This window comes from Columba livia, chromosome 4 (genome assembly GCF_036013475.1).
Source record: "Columba livia isolate bColLiv1 breed racing homer chromosome 4, bColLiv1.pat.W.v2, whole genome shotgun sequence".
Lineage (NCBI taxonomy): Eukaryota > Metazoa > Chordata > Aves > Columbiformes > Columbidae > Columba > Columba livia.
Genome location: NC_088605.1, coordinates 24,837,844 through 24,853,769, shown reverse-complemented (window position 1 = coordinate 24,853,769; position 15,926 = coordinate 24,837,844). Strand labels below are relative to the sequence as shown.

Here is a 15,926-nt window from a genome sequence, read left to right as displayed (position 1 = left end):
ATGCTTACATAGCTATCAGAAGCTTCACTGCTACAAGGACCTTCTGAATTTGGAATAAGCACACACTTCAGTTTTGATTTGTGGTAAATCTCATTCCTGTATTGGATCTTGTCTGCTATGCTGTATTTATCATCCTGATGTGTCAGATTTCATGGATATCAGAATTCCATGCTGATCTGTTTAATCTGCAGAAAGGAAAAACAAACAATGCTTAATATGCCTCCTTGGCACATGATAAAAAGTAATAAGCTGACTTTCATTGTAACTGTCATGTTATATATCACTGCCTTTATTTTTAAAAACTGCATTGATCTCTCCTACCAGAGATCTTAGAGATGAGGATATTTAAGACATGGTTTAAGAACAAGGCTAATGGTAAAGCTGCATATCTATATTCTTTTTAAAAATCAGATTTCACTTATATCACTGTACTAATTAGACCAAGCTTAACAGAAAAAAAAAAAAAAAAAGTTTGATACTCCTGTAATTTTTACCATCCCCAAAATACCTTGTAAGAAAATAATAATTAAAAAAAATCTTATCCAGAGTCAAGTCCATAACATGAGTGGTGGCTACCAAATCCAAATCATCCTATGTTGGACTTTGCCTTCACTAAGGAAAAAATTGGGCAGAGGCAGAAAGGGAAAAAAGTTCATTTATTTTAGTGGGAACAATATCATGTTATATGTATTAGAGGGTTAAAATAATCTTATCTTCCTACCTATTTACCATGATAGCATGTAAAAACTACAACCAACCATGCTTGTATTAGGATTTTATCACATTAAGGTATACTGTATTGCCTAAAGTAACTGTTTTCCTTAGAGCAAAACAGATGCATTTCCTCAAATATATGAATTCCCAGGTTTACTAAATAGGACCAAGTCATGCTGAGATGCAGAATTAAATACTTGAAAACAAACTATTTATTTAAAAAGCTAGTTGGACATTATAAAGAAATAAAACCTATCAGTTATTTTCTGTTGACTATGTAATATTATTTCAACTAAAAATTTGACTTATTTTCATTCATATATTTTCGTATTTTATGGGTTTTGTGATGTTGAAGATTACCAGTCCATTTCACCTTACTAAAGCACTGGAAAAAAATAATTACAATTTTTCAGTGCTTCTAAACAAAACCCAGTATTTTCATTCTACTGGAAGTTTTGGGAGTCTATTGTTTGCTCCAATTCAGAAATTTTTAAATGTTAAAGCATTGGACCTTGCTGCAAAATGGAATTTCTTAATAGACCTAATGTTAAGTATAAGCCTGAATTTCAGGCAAGTTTCAATCATCTGTTAATGTAACTTGAAAGAACAAATGCTTTTTTTACCTGTCAAGACAGACTTTACTCCATTGTCTGTAGAATTCATTTACCAGAAGTTAATTGCTTGCCAATCGCAAATGATTAACTAATCCATTTACCTCACAATGACTGACCTTCAATTAATAAAAGATTTTAAATTATAAAAATCCATTTTATTCATTTCCTCAAAGAGTTTCATAGAACCCTTATTTTGAAGTACGGATCCTATCCAGACCTGTCTATTTTACAAAAATTTCTGATATCACAAGTCAAAATTCTACAATATACAGGTATATTGCAAGTATCCTGCTTAATATCAATTTTCCTTCCCAAAAAAGCTGGCTAGCTACAGCAACCCTTGCATTTGACTTCTGTTGTGAACGTCTGCAAATTACTCCAACAGTTTATAAAAATAAATTAGGAAACTTGTTATGGTCTAAACCCACTAGCACTCATTTACAAATTAATCTTGCTAACTAGTTTCTAACTTGAGTAACTTGCATGTTGCATGTCTTATGCTGAAACAAGAAGCCAAGGAGATGGGCGAAAGGGAGCAGGAAAACAGCTGCACAGACTACTTTTGGGGTTGTTTGGTTTTGGTTTTTGTTTTTAAGGAAATCCTTTTTAACTGTCACATGATAGAATCGAATTATTTAGATAGGAAACGACTCTATGGCTATTTAATTGCTGCTGAATGGGGAACAAGGCCTTCTTTTCTTTTCCTGTAAATTCTGAGTTGTTTTTTTTTTTAATGGCCCCTTTCAAATCCACCCATCACTTCTACTTCTTAACATTTCACATTCTCTGCCACTGGAAATGGGGCCACATTCTTTCCCAATGAATAACACCAGCAACAAAAGAAACTCAAATTTAGAAAGCTGCAGGCAGCTTAAGGACCACCTTACAGCTTCTGAGACATAAAAGGACAGTCAGTCCTTGTAACAGGAGACTCTACAGTTTCCAATATTGGAGGAGTAGGTAAAAATTAGTTAGCTCAGACCTGCCGAATTCTTGTCAATTTCAAGTCTAGGGAGCGAGGGAGTTAGAACTTCAACGAGCTCCACTCCACCCAGCCCCAGCTCATGATATTCAGATTGGTATCTGTAAGCAGATTTAGCTCACACACACAATTCAGGATGCAGGAGAGGTGGTGCAATTTGGATCTGGGCCCATCTGCAATAGACAACTTATTAAAAAACAAACCAAACCAAACAACAGTTGGTACAACCAGCAAGAAAATGCGTTTGAGCTTTCTTCAAATAGATGATCTAATACTGAACTTTTTCAATTACTTTATTCCTCTATTTACATTCCCCAAAACCTGGAAGAAGGAACACACTAACTTGAAAGAACATTGAGGTGTGAGTAGTTCATATTTTCTATTTCCGAGCTATGATTTCTTCTTGTGTGCAGTAGTGATGGTTAGGAGAGAACAATGCATTCCTCAAAACCCAGTAGGAATTTTACCTTTACATCAGTGTTTGTTATGAACTTGCCTGTTTTCCATGTACAAAGAATAAAATATAGTACTGAAGAATAGAAAGTGAAAAGGTTAAGTAGTCAGCAGAAGAAAAAATTGCCAGTTTTCCCCTCATCCATACACGTTGGTAATTATTTTCCTCACCAGTATTACGCAGCTTGTGACACTGGTGATTCTTAAAGGCAAATGTTTTGGGACTCTCCTAATTGTTGCTGGTCATACATCTACTTTTCAAATTCAGCAGTGATCAAAGGCACACACAAGTAAATCCCTATCTGGATTATGTTTTAACCTATTATTAGGACTGAAACAGAAAACAAACAATTCCATAATTGAAGCTTGTTTCATTTACCTCTCAACACTCTACACTGTCAACTTCACCCCTTTGTGGATGGCAGGTTGTGTCACTCCCAAATGTAACTGCAGCCACTGTCACATGTATGTTCTTCCCCGGGCTCAGCAGGTGTTTACTAACCATGGCAGCATCAAAACAGCAGGCAGGACATATGCACGCAGAAACAAAAACTCCCAATGTAGTTTGATGTAGCTCTCCAGTTGACCTGAACTCCCCTTCATATGTAAGCAGTGGCAAAAGAAATCCACAACCATCTCCCTTTTAACTTTGAATTATAATAACATTCTCTTTAAAAAATCTTATTGCAAGTTTGTTCAGCTAGTTTTAGAAAAGATTTTTGCAGATTCCAAGTATGCAAAGCCAAAATTGAATCTGAAAGAAGCCTCTATATTATGTAAGTATGAATTGTAGGTGTAACTAGTTTTCAGATATATAACAGAACAGTTAATCATTTTGTTTTCAGAATTTGGCTTCTCCATTTCAGTTTGTATTTGGCAAAATTGTACTTACTTATCACAAATAATGATATTTAAATATACTTGCAGTTCTCCCAGGGCTATTTATTTCATGTTCTCTCTCTGCATGTTTTGTTTGCTCATGTGAAACTCCGTAAGACTCAGCCAGCTGCAGATTCTCTACCACATGTTCATCTTTGCTCCTTCCCATTTCTGCTGTTCACTCATACCTGTTCTTGTGTTCCCATTTCTCATACCTGGCAACAGGCCAAGGAACGAACCTTTTAGAAAGGAAAACAGAGACAAACACCAAAATAAGGGTTTGGTAAGACAAACTAAATAGTGCTGCAAATTCGCTTATATTCAGGAAATGGCAAAGCCCTCGGGGTTTTTTTTTTATTCATAGATTATGTCAGCATTTGTGTACTTCCTTTAGTGTGATGTACTTGCTATATGAAGCTGCTTCCTTAAGGGATTTAAGGACCTACTGCTGCTAGATAAAGTTTTTCTCCCCTAGAAGTAACATTATTCTGTTCTCTCTTAATATATTCAGAATCTGATAGACTTGTCAACATATTTTTTCATTTACATATTTTTTACTATGAAGCTGTGTGAGAGAACATATTGTTACAGTTTTTGAAGGATACATGTCTAACAGTGCATCCAGGCAGTGTCAAGCTAAATGATACTGAAAATGGATGAAAAACCTGGTTCACTCACGTTTTCTTCTCCATGTGCTGGATTAGAGGCAGCTGCTGAGCAGATCTTGAAGGGAGTTTAAAAAATATTGATTAAATACATCTGAACGGCATTCCATAAGCAAAAACCTGAGTACATCTGAAGTAGTAACTTAAATGTTCACAAGCTGGCCAAAAGACTTTGCCTTTTTAATGGTCTCTGATAAAGTTTATAATTTTAGTGTGCACTTCCCTGAAAATATAAATTAGGTATAAGTATGCAGTGTCTGGAAGATAAGAACAGTACAGGGATAAACTTGAGAAAGCAAGCGTTTATGTGCTTGGTACAGTGTAGTTATATTATAGCATGTTACACAGAGTACACATTAGCTGCCTTGCCAAATTCAGATAGGATATAAATAGTGGTATTAGATGTTGGTGAAACTGTAAGTGCGTACATATCAGTCTACTTTACAAGTAGTAATCCCTCTGCTGGCATTTAATATCATCACCTTCAGCCGTCACTCTACCATCATGGACTTTTTTATATTCTATCATGGAGAAATTTTGGTTAGAAATCTGACTATTGTGAACACAGCTTTGTGTTACTAAGCATTCGTGTTCGTCAAGACTATGCTTTTCTCATATCTCTATTTGCTTTTGCCTTGTCTAGCCTACTTCTGTCTACGCAATACTTGATAGCCTGTCCTCCCTTTAGACACCAATTCCTTGTGTTCTTTGTTAACCACCCATTTAAGTACTGGCTCAAGTAACCTTAGTTACCTTCTCTGCTGCCATATACCCTGAATTTAAGAAAATCTTCCACTGATACTCAGTATTCCCTGCTGCTGGATCCCGGTGTTGTCAGTGAGCTCCTTTGTCACCTTGGCTGATGACCTGCATGGATGCAAACATCCAGTGTGTTCACTGAAGCAGAACTGTAAGGATGAAGTGACCAGAGCTGCACAATCCAAAGAAGTAATTTTATTTGGTGACTTCAAATGCAAATTGTTCTTTACAAGGGTTTGAAATTCCAACTTTCATATTCAAGTCCCAAAATGGTGTTGTGGTGTAACATTTTAATGATTATCCCCTCAAGCCATTCACAAAACACATTGATTGAATCATCACTAGTTGCTTTCCTAGCAACATAAACCTATATGATCAATATATTTCCTGACTTTGTTCAAAGGCAAATCATGATGATTCTATTGCTCACAGAGTCATACCCAAACACTTTGATGCTTCCCTGAGTTTGATAAATGCAACCCCTTTTTAAGCCTCTGTAGAGTACACCACATACCTATCCATCACCACAAAATGACCCCATCGTTACAGGACAGCACTGAGACTGCACATCCATTCATCAAACATCTTTCTTGGACCATAATGGTAAACTCCAAGTTCATATTAATTTGTAATGTTTCACATCATTATTTACTGCAAGCAGCAGCGATTCTGTGAAAGAATTAGGAACAGCAGCATCACAAATACAATTGATACTTTTCACAAAGGAGCTTCTTAATCAGGATTTGTTAGTACCACACATCTCATTTTTTAACCAAACATAGGACTTTACTCATCTAATGCAACAAAGGGAGATACTTCACTCATACTGTCTTCCCTCCAGTAGGCAGCCACCACAGGCCAAATACATTACCAAACTTCGCCTGTTTCCTCGGCGATATTTGCTTTAAGCAGTCCCATACACTCAGAAATTCCTCAAATCTTCCCTGTTATTTGAAAAAATATCAAGCAAACACATAAAGCAATATGCTACTACTACAGCTGTCTGTAGGTAACTGCAGATTTCCTTGCAACCTGGTCAGGGGAAAAAAAATTCCAGGAAGGACTTTACAGAACGGAAAAGTTGAATTTGAAATGGACTCCTTTCAAGTGACCTTGGGCTGATGACATAATGCTCTTTGTCACAACCCCTTCTGCTGTGCAGCAAGTATTAGAGAGCCAATAAAAGGCTAATGAAAAATACAGGCTATTCTTGAATATGCCATAAATAAAGCAATTTTACTTAATTAATAAAAGCAGAATATGAACTAACTTCATGCTTAATGGTTAGCAACAAAGACTTCATTAATTCAGTTACCTGGGATCAAATTTATCCAATTGGCACTTGTCTGATAGAAACTGGTAAAATTGGAATAATAGTTTATCCATCCATGGCTTCCCATATAAAAGCCTTAAAAAACATCCATTTCACCTCAAAAAGTAGAAATATTTGACTGGTGAAATACTTAATTTCTTGCTGTAGCAACTTAGGAATGTGAATTCTAAGAAATTATTGATAGTGACAGGAAGAAAATTGAAGGTTTTGAGAAGTGGTGCAAGTGAAGACGCTTGCGTATCTCCTGGGCAGAAAAGATTATAAATGCTCATATTAAATATATTATCAGAGAAAAGTAGACATGGTTGTCAGAAATGAATTGGTGTAAATGTATGTGATTTGGACACATCAGGAGTAGAGATGGAAATAACCTTGAGAATGTAATTATGGATTGAATAGTGACAAGTCATCATAATAGAGAGCAGCTAGAAAGGAGGTGGATAGATGGCACACAGTGGGCTGCTGTGACTTCAGTTTCTGGATGCTCGAGACTAGCAACAGATCAAGGAGGCTTCTAAAAATTCTCATGTGAAACCACCAATATGCAGGTGCCAATAGCTTTACTTGCAAGCAAAGGAAACAAGTGTAATTGTTCTGTCAATACAATACTTTGTAAATTACAAGTGTATTTACAGGTATCCACTTTTCCACAATGGCTTAAATATATTGACAACGACAAACCTTTGTCATTTCTGAATGTGCTTTGATACCACAACTGCCCTATCTCCGAGACATTTTCAGACAGCACAGGAGAAAGCCCTCCTTACCAAAACCAGAGCAAAATAACATTTAGACAGATTACAGCGAGTGATCAGTTTCTAAGGAGTGTATCATCCATACAGTATTGGGCCCTTCCCTTTATTCAGAACTGGTGGCACTCCATGAAAAGTCAGCATGTCGTGGGATTCCCCTCTCTTTTCCAAAGAAGGCCTTTGTGTCTTCATGGGATTGTCTTCATGAGATAATACACAAGTCCTCCTCCACCCTTTTATGGATTTGCTTTGTCAGTGTAGATCATGGGAGACACACGTAAGTCCCTGTTTTCAGGACAAAACATGCTTCTTGGTCTGTTTTTTGGTGAGAGTAATTTCACTGCAAATACCCTCTGGAATAGGATACCTTTTGGAGCTCTTTCATTTTGGCAACCCACATTGCAAAGAAACTCACCTTTGATTCAAGTGAGTGTAAACACTGTTCTCAATTTACAGCAGATGTAAAAAACATCAATTCTTTTCTAAAAATAGGTCATTACAACAATTAGGAACTGTTATCAAAGATATGATACACGGCAAAGTTTAATTAGAAACCACAGGGATATCTGAAGATCCAGTGCAGGAAGCTTGGAGAGATTTTAACTGGAGGAGCTATGTGCAACTGCACATGTGAGAGAATCAACAGACAGAAGGAAAGATGACCTGAAACAAAGACTAATACTGAAGTAAAAAAGCTAAGAGAGAAAGCTTCTGTGCAGAATGGAAGCCAAAAAAAAATATACTTTCCAGGGTTTGATTTTTGCTGAGTTCAGAGGAACTGGTGTATTGCAGGAAAAAATGTGTATCATTGAAAAAATAAACAGGCTTTCCTAAGGCGAGGGGGGAAGCACTCATGATTAGGAAGCAACCTACTACATATCAAAAACTGGCTAAATTCTGAAGTTGAAAACAAGTTATTAAGCTTTCCCCCACACACACCTCCTTGACCTCTTTGACTGTCACTTAAAAAATCTAATGGTGAAAGACCACACTCTACCACCTGGTTCTGCAAAGCAGCAGCTTTCAAGAGCATAGCTATTATTAGGAAGACAAGTGCCTTCCGAATCCATCAGATAGGATTTCTTACTTGTCTGCCCAGCTGACTAAGAGATAAAACTTGTTCCACACTTTGTTCCACACTGTTGTGTCTTGATACGTTCTTGATCATTATTACTATCCATGGTTACTGTACTAACAAAGACCTGAGGACAACTGTTAAGCTGTTCCTGGAAAGATATGTGCATAGCTTAATTAAATCGACATTAATTAAGGGATTTTCTGTGCTTAAAGTAATTGCTCCATACTCTCTTCTGTTTCACCTGAAAGCTGTTTTGTTCCGAAAAACTTGTTATTTCCCTCACCAGTAAAAACACCACTTTATTCCTTTCTTGCTACTTTCCTGTAACCTCTCCTGCCATAATACAAAGAAGGACCCCACAAGACTGCCCCACGAGTGTTCAGCACCCTTGTAAATTACACTTGCAATGGTAATCTAAAACATATTAATAAACAAACAACCGAAAGATTGGAGTAAATACATTCCAATAAAAATATCAGGGGTAAAAGTAAATAAATTCCAACATAAATCTGTCCAGGTAGGGACTCAATAAAATCTGGGGAAAGACTAAAGGATTGGTTCTTATAATTAGGCACAGCCATCCATTAAAACCAAAGGGATCATGTGAACCTGGCTACAACTGTACAAGAAGCAGAGTCCAAGTCAGATCTCAGCTGCTTGCTGAAATTAGAAGGGTGAAGGTCAAACAAGCAAAGGCAACAAACCAGACACTAGCTGCTGTAATCATATCTGCAGGCAGATTTCAGGACAATTCAGATTAAAAGTACCACAGGTCAGATTATCTGAAGCTTTTATGTTTGCACATTCTGAAAATGCCATGCATATATTCAAGCTAATTGGCAGTTAAGTGTTCATTCATACCTCCCTTAATTGTGTGTGTGGTATCAGAACCACACGCTTTGTTTTAGCCCTTTGGAATTTCAAATGCTGCAGAAGTACAAACCCCGCTGCTTCTCTCCTGAGAAAAGATGGACCATTGCCTAATCATCCTATGATTACACAATTGCACCTACTCCTCTCTCAACCATTTTGCTAATCATTATTTTTCTCATTCAAAACAGCATATATCTGACTAAAAGCATCTGAACTAATGGCTATCCTAAGAGCACTCTGACAGTTTTACACCAGTACGCAGCAAGGTTGTGTTGATACTAGAACCTACAGTCAGACAGCAAATGATACCAGGAGTGAACAGTCTACCAGTAGAAACTGCACTTGCATTTAATAGCTAAGGACACCAACAACATTGACACTGAGGGGTAGTCAAAATTTTCATACCACTGACTAATCATTGCCTGTGAAAGCAGAAATCTAGCGTGAACTCAGCTTTTTACTGATGTATTATTTCAGGACTTTTTCCATGTTACATTACAGATATGAAATCCCAAGACCTAGAAGTCTTTAAACATTACACCACAGTAACTGCTAACTTCACTACCTATCTTAAGTCTGCAAGAGACCAAGAGCACTCCACAGACAACTAGAAGAAGATGAAATAAAACTTTAATTGAATGAGCAAACTTTGCCTGGCACTTTCAAGTGAAATCTTTGAACTGCCCCATTCAACTACATGTTAGTTACAGTGTACATATGCCTTAGAATGCAAGAGTTCACCTTATTCTTCTGTTGACAATAGAAGTGACTGGAGGTACATACTAGAGGCTCTGCACTGGGTTTGACTGTAACTTAGACTAAAACCAAGTAGCCTTTTAATTTCTATTTCTACTTTATGACCTGCTGTATAAAGATTTCTAGGTAAAGACAGTGTTCCTTTTTAAAAAGCTTGTAACCACAAGATTACAAGAAAACATTATAACACCGTAGGTCACATTAATAATATACATAAAATACTGCTTTTCAATAACAAGAACGCAATATTTAAGAATAAACATTAAAAAACTAGGAAGTTCAGAGTCTTAGGTCAGATTTCTAGAATATGACACCCATAATACAATTCTGTTCAAAGAGAAGCCTGCCTAACATCTTCCTAGCTTTATGCTTGGGTCATTAAAAAACTCAGCAAAGGTCAATTAAAATTTATTTCTTGCATCATTTTTACTAACTTACATTATCTTTTTTTAATTTAAATTGAAGACAGCTCATATAGGTTTTCGATACATTTTTTTTAGTTACAGAATATTTTTCTACAATTTGTTTCTGATTTATTGTGTTAATACAAGTGTATTAAAAATAAGGAATCTGCACCAAATTGCTTATATTAGTAATTTAATTTGGGAAACAAATGTGCGCAATGTAACAAATGCAATAATCAAAAACTTCAATTTTAAAAAGTATAATAGTTCTGACAGTACACATTATTTTATTGACAACAAATACGGGTTGATAGCTAGTCTGAGTACTTCAGCTCTAAGGCAAATCTAAACGGCCACTGAACTTCAGATTAGGAAAAAGATTAAACACTTGGCGCTGGCTTTTTTTATTAAATCAGTAAAACCTTGTTAAAACTGAATTGTGTATCCTATTCTTATGGTCACCTGTCCATTGTGAATGCCGCAATCCATCGATCCTTAAGCCTGGAGAGAATAATTTTATCTAAGCCTGGACTCACAGCCACATCTAAATGCCTTGCCTAGCAGCACCCTTCTACATTTCCAAATCAGTATCTGAAATCTCTTAGGGGTTCCTTCCAACTCTTAGTCATTTTCACTGTAATCCTTCTGAGCTGGTTTCATAGAAGCTATGGACATCCAAGGCTTTAAGTCCCCTAGGACAAGCCTAAAGGGAAACAAGGAACACAGGTGTAAGAGAGAAATTTCCTACCCACATACTACTACAGCAGAAGTACCTGAGAGCTCCTCAGCGTTCGTATGTTTTCCTCCCACACCTTGTAAATCTGGAATTCGGCATAGTTTATCATCATCTTACTTACTTACCCCTTTCCCATCCCCTCACGCACGTTTCCTGCGTGACCCACAGGCCACACCTGCCCCTCTGCTGTGCCCAACACGGCCCCGTCACACAGGTGCAGCCCCTGCGGAGAAACCTGTCCCTCCAAGCAGACCGCTCCCAGCCACCTGCCTGCCATTCGCTCTATAGAAAACTCAGACACTTTCAAAACGTAACCAGGAATAGTCAGATGAAGACCCTAAATTATTCTTGATCAGTTAAAAGTTATCTTTTGGTTGTCATGCACCTTCTCTGAGCAGGTCAAGCATCTGGAAAACTTCCTAGCCACCTACAGTTCAGATATGCAGGGCACATAACGCAAATTCAAAACAGGCAAATATATCCCACTTTGCTACTGACTTTCCAGACATAGCCCATCTCTTGGAAATGTGAAAGAATATTAAATTACAAAGACATTTTGCATGGAAGGATTTCCTGAGTTGGCTGACAATGTTTCCTTCGGTCTGCATATTTAAGTTTCTCCTGGAGATTTATAAATACATTAACGTATGAGAAACTCATCTGCCACCGAGAAGAAAAATTCGGACGTCGATGCTGCTCTTCCCCCGCGCCTCCCGCCCGCCACAGCCCTCTCCGTGCCACCCCACACACCGCTCCCCCCATTTTCTTGTTTATCACGCAGACCAGGCCTCACCACCGGCACCAGCTGCCCGAGACACCGGCAGGACGAGCCCGCGCAGCCATGGGCAGCCCGGCTCCGTGAGGAAGCACAAACATGTCTCTCTCCTTCCCGCACACGGCGCCGCCGCCCTGCAGCCGGGAACCTGCCCGTCCCCTCCCCGGCAGCCGGCCCCACGCCGCCCAGGCCTCGCCCTCAGAGCCGGCCGCTGCCCCCCGCCGCCCAGCACAGCCCCGCGGGGCTGAGACCCGCCAGGAGAGGGGCCCTCAGGCCGGGGCCCGCCCGGCCCCGCCGCCCCGGGGGTTTTGGCGCCAAGCGGGAGGCAGCGCTGCGGCGGCCGTGCCCGGTACTGCCCGCCGCCGCCCTGCGCGGGGCTCGGCGAGGTAGGAGACTTACAGGCCGGCCTCGCCCCTGCCCCAGGGCTGGGGCTGGGGGATCCTAGCTGGGCGGCGCTGCGGGCCCGGCCCCAGGCCCGAAGGCGGGCGGGCACGGGGGCGGCGCGGAGCCTCCTCCCGGGCTGTTCTTCCCCGGCCGGACGGAGAGCGGCACTGTGTCCCCGCGGCGCACGCTCTGCCGGAGCCTCCCCCTCTCCCCAGCCGCCGCCGCCGCCACCGAGCAGCCTCCCCCTCCCCCCACCCCTCCCCGAGCAGGAGCCGCCGCCGCACCGCGGAGCAGGGAGGCGGCGGGAGCAGCCAGGGCAGCGGCCGGCCGGGGCAGCGGCGGAGAGCGAGGACCACCCGGCACGGAGGCTACTCAATGCTGCACCTTCCGGAGCTGCATGAGGTAAAGGCGGCTCCAGGTCCCGCTTCCCTCCGTCCCCGTTCCCCCCCTCCCGGCCGCCCGCGGCCGGCGGGGGTGTGTGCGCGGCGCTGGGGGTGGCTCTTTGTGGGCCCGGCCGGGTGCGGGGCGGCGGGCCGAGGAGGGGCTGTGGGCGAGGGGCTGAGGGGACATGAAGTTGCGGGAACAAATGGAAAGTGGAGAGTGGCCTGGCCCCCTCCCCGGGGGGGCTCCCGCCGCCGCGGGGGGTCGGGCGGGGGGCTCGGCGCCGGGCGGGGAGGCCGGCGGGGGTGTTTTGTTTGTGCCCGCCGCCGCCTCCTTCCCTCCCCCTCCCCTGTTGGTTTCTCTGCCTCCTGATAGTTTTGAGGCCTAACTGTTTAGGCCTCGTCTCCCGGCTCCGGGGCCGGTGTGCCGGCTCCGACCCCCGCCCGGGGCCGGGAATTGCACCCTCCCGTCCGCTCCTCGGGCCGTAACGGGCCCTCGGCCCCGGGACATCCTTCGATCGAGCCCGAAATTTCATTGTAAAATCGTCGGTTCCGAACTAACAGTGTTGGGCTGGAGCAGCCCCGCAATGAAAGGAGGCGCCGGGGGGGAATGGAGGAGCCGGAGTTGTGAGGAGCGGCCGCGGGCCCGGCCTCGCTGCAGCGCCGCCCGGGGCGGGGGTTGCGGCGGGGGGCGCAGCCCGCGGGGTGATAACCGGGGCCTTCTGCGAAATGAGGGTGAGAAATGGAAAAAGAGGGTTAGAAAGTCGTTTCCATTCTGCTGAACTTTTGTTTTCTGACCGATAGAGGCCGGTAGAGGACTGTGGAGAAGGAAAGTTTATAACCAGCAGCGCCAGGATGGACTTCCCTGCTACCCAACCAAAACCTGCTGCCGACGGTAAAATCATCTACTATCCTCCTGGAGTGAAGGAGATTACGGACAAAATTACCAACGATGAGGTGGTTAAACGGTTAAAGGTGAGCAATCCTGGCTACCGTCACCTTCTTGCAACTTTTGCTTCTTAAAGTAAACGTTTCATCACGGAAAAGGAGAACTGCCCAGAGAACTGTCTCCTTGTCGTAGTTGAAATGTCTCCTTGCCTGCAGACCTTTATGGGAATGCCACTTCCTTGCTTTTCCTTAAAATGGGAGGAGTTATATTTGTAATTTGTGAATGTACTCATATGAGTTCTCACAAAGCCGGAGCTGATACGTTAAGTTGTTGATTTGTGTGTGAAATACAGTCACAGTTTTGGGGAGAGTTCTGAAGTGGAATCATAAGTAATAATTCCAAGATAAGTTACTGAAAATTTTCCGTGGTAATCTAGAAGGTTTTTGTGGGTTCCAGCACTTTGAGGAGGCATAGTTGAACAGGGGAAGCAGCAGATCTAGTTAAGGGTATTCTTGACTGAAAAGGTGGCAGTGTTCACAAACAGCATGGATGAAATTCTGGAGTTTGTAGATGGAATTTTGAAATTGTTTCCTATGTAAAACTTGCCTCAGATTTTGCAATTTGATATAATACGTATAAATTCATTCCTACTCAGTATAACTGATGCTTGGTGAAGTTGATAAATTTTCATAAGCAAAAGGGTCTGTTACAAGAGCATCTTCTCTGCTTGCTTGACAGCATCCTGGGGGACTGTGAGGCTTATATCTATTTTTTTTTTTTTTAATCCCTTTTTCCACTTAAAACATGAAATACTAATGTGATACAATGGTAGTATTTCTTAACTCTTTACTGAAAATAGCGAATAAAGTTGACCATTGATCAAATATTGGCACAGCTTGTTTGTTAACACCATGGTTTTTGGACCAGAAAGTTGTCGTAACCTGGGATTTGGTCCTATGCCAAGGGTGGAGATGTAGTAATAATTTTTTTAGAGATTGGAAATATTCTCTCAACTGATTATGTGTTTCACATCATAACAGTGACCTCACAAAGACTGAAAAATAAAAATCATGGTCTTGGCTAGTCAGATAGTACATCAAAAAGTCTCTTACCTGTAAGTGTGAAGAGAATGTAGGCTTTGTGCTTTGCTTTTGAAGCAGCCAGACAATTGTCAGTTGTTGATTTGAAAACGAGCCTTACTTTCTAATTACAATTTTGGAAATTATTGAATGGACAAGTCCAGCCTAGTATTTTCAGGATTCCAGTGGAATATTGTCAGTGGCAAGGGAAGATCCTATAGTTTTGATTGTTTCAACAGAGACCTTGAATCAAAGTCTGTGTGGAATGGGATAGAGTGCACTTTTGAGGTGCTCATTGAAATGGGTATTTTATCCCAGTTGGAGAACTTGGAGTGGTGAGCTTGCCATTCCTAGATAACAGGAATTTCAAAATAATGTGTATATGTTTTGCTGAATTCACATGTGTGTGTTGGACATAATTTTCAGGCTAAGAGCGGATTTTTTTTTTCTGTCATTTTTTCATAAACTACTGTTAAGCAATTCAGGTGACCTCAAGACTGTAAACTAACTTTAAATGGGAATACTTTTCTAGTGGACCTACTGTCACTGAAAAGGCAGAGGAAGATCCTTCTTATTGGTACTGCTTAATCTGAGTTTGAGGAATTTTTTTGAGCAGATATTGGCTTTACTGAAGTATCAATAAAATCAGAAGTACTGTACACTTTAGAACTAAACCAACAAGTGTTTTTTCCCTATGTTTTTGCATAGACATACATATAATCTTCATTTATTAAATAAAAATCTTTTTATCAACTTGATTTATAAAAACTAATTCACTTTGGCACATGGAATATTATAGTGATGTAGTGCTTGGGATGGAAATGTGTGAAAAAGTTTTGTTCACTTAGAGGATACCTTTGCATAGCTTTAAATAGGGCTTAATGTTAAAAGCCAGCTTTAGCAGAATGTACAAATTCAGGCATGAATCAATCCTTGAAGTAAGGTGTTTGCTGCCTTCTTGGCCATGGATGGTCTAAAGATGCTCTATGTGTCTCTTACAGAAGATTGTTGTTTTGGCTGTCAGGCTTTGGGTCAGTTCCTGCAAATTTTTAATTCTTTTAGCTTACAGAAGGTCATGGTCAACTTAATTGGTTACAAATTTGTATCCTTATTATCAACTTTTCTGATATCACATTGGTATTTTTGTGTCTAGACCTCTTCTCTTAATGAAGGGTTTTCTTATTATTGGAACTTGAGACATTCTGGGCACTTGTCCCAAAGTGCCTGAGCAGCAGCTTTTGTGCCAAGGACTTATTTTTAAAAGAATGTTTTTCTATCCTTTCCCTCCTTCTGCTTGGAGTTGTGGGTAATAAAATGTAGGCCAGATTAATTTACAGTGTTTTGATGTATCTGTATGGTAACATTAGCACTGTCTTGAAAATGGACAATTGAGAATTTTAAAATGAACATGTACCTTCCAA

The 15,926-nt window shown here is 40.8% G+C and overlaps 1 protein-coding gene across 2 annotated transcripts in view; it reads left to right on the top strand.

Annotated features, from left to right (window-relative positions):
* Positions 1-12,350: 12,350 nt before the first annotated feature.
* The window catches only part of PDS5A (PDS5 cohesin associated factor A), a 77,163-nt gene continuing 73,587 nt past the window's right edge, over positions 12,351-15,926 (top strand). Inside the window, exons 1-2 of one of the 2 annotated variants that reach the window (XM_065062617.1) lie at positions 12,351-12,559; positions 13,342-13,512. In XM_065062617.1, coding sequence (XP_064918689.1) covers positions 12,533-12,559; positions 13,342-13,512 — 198 coding nt within the window. In that variant the 5' untranslated portion in view covers positions 12,351-12,532. The remainder of the gene's footprint in view (positions 12,560-13,341; positions 13,513-15,926) is intronic. The other variant, XM_065062615.1, reaches the window with a different exon arrangement.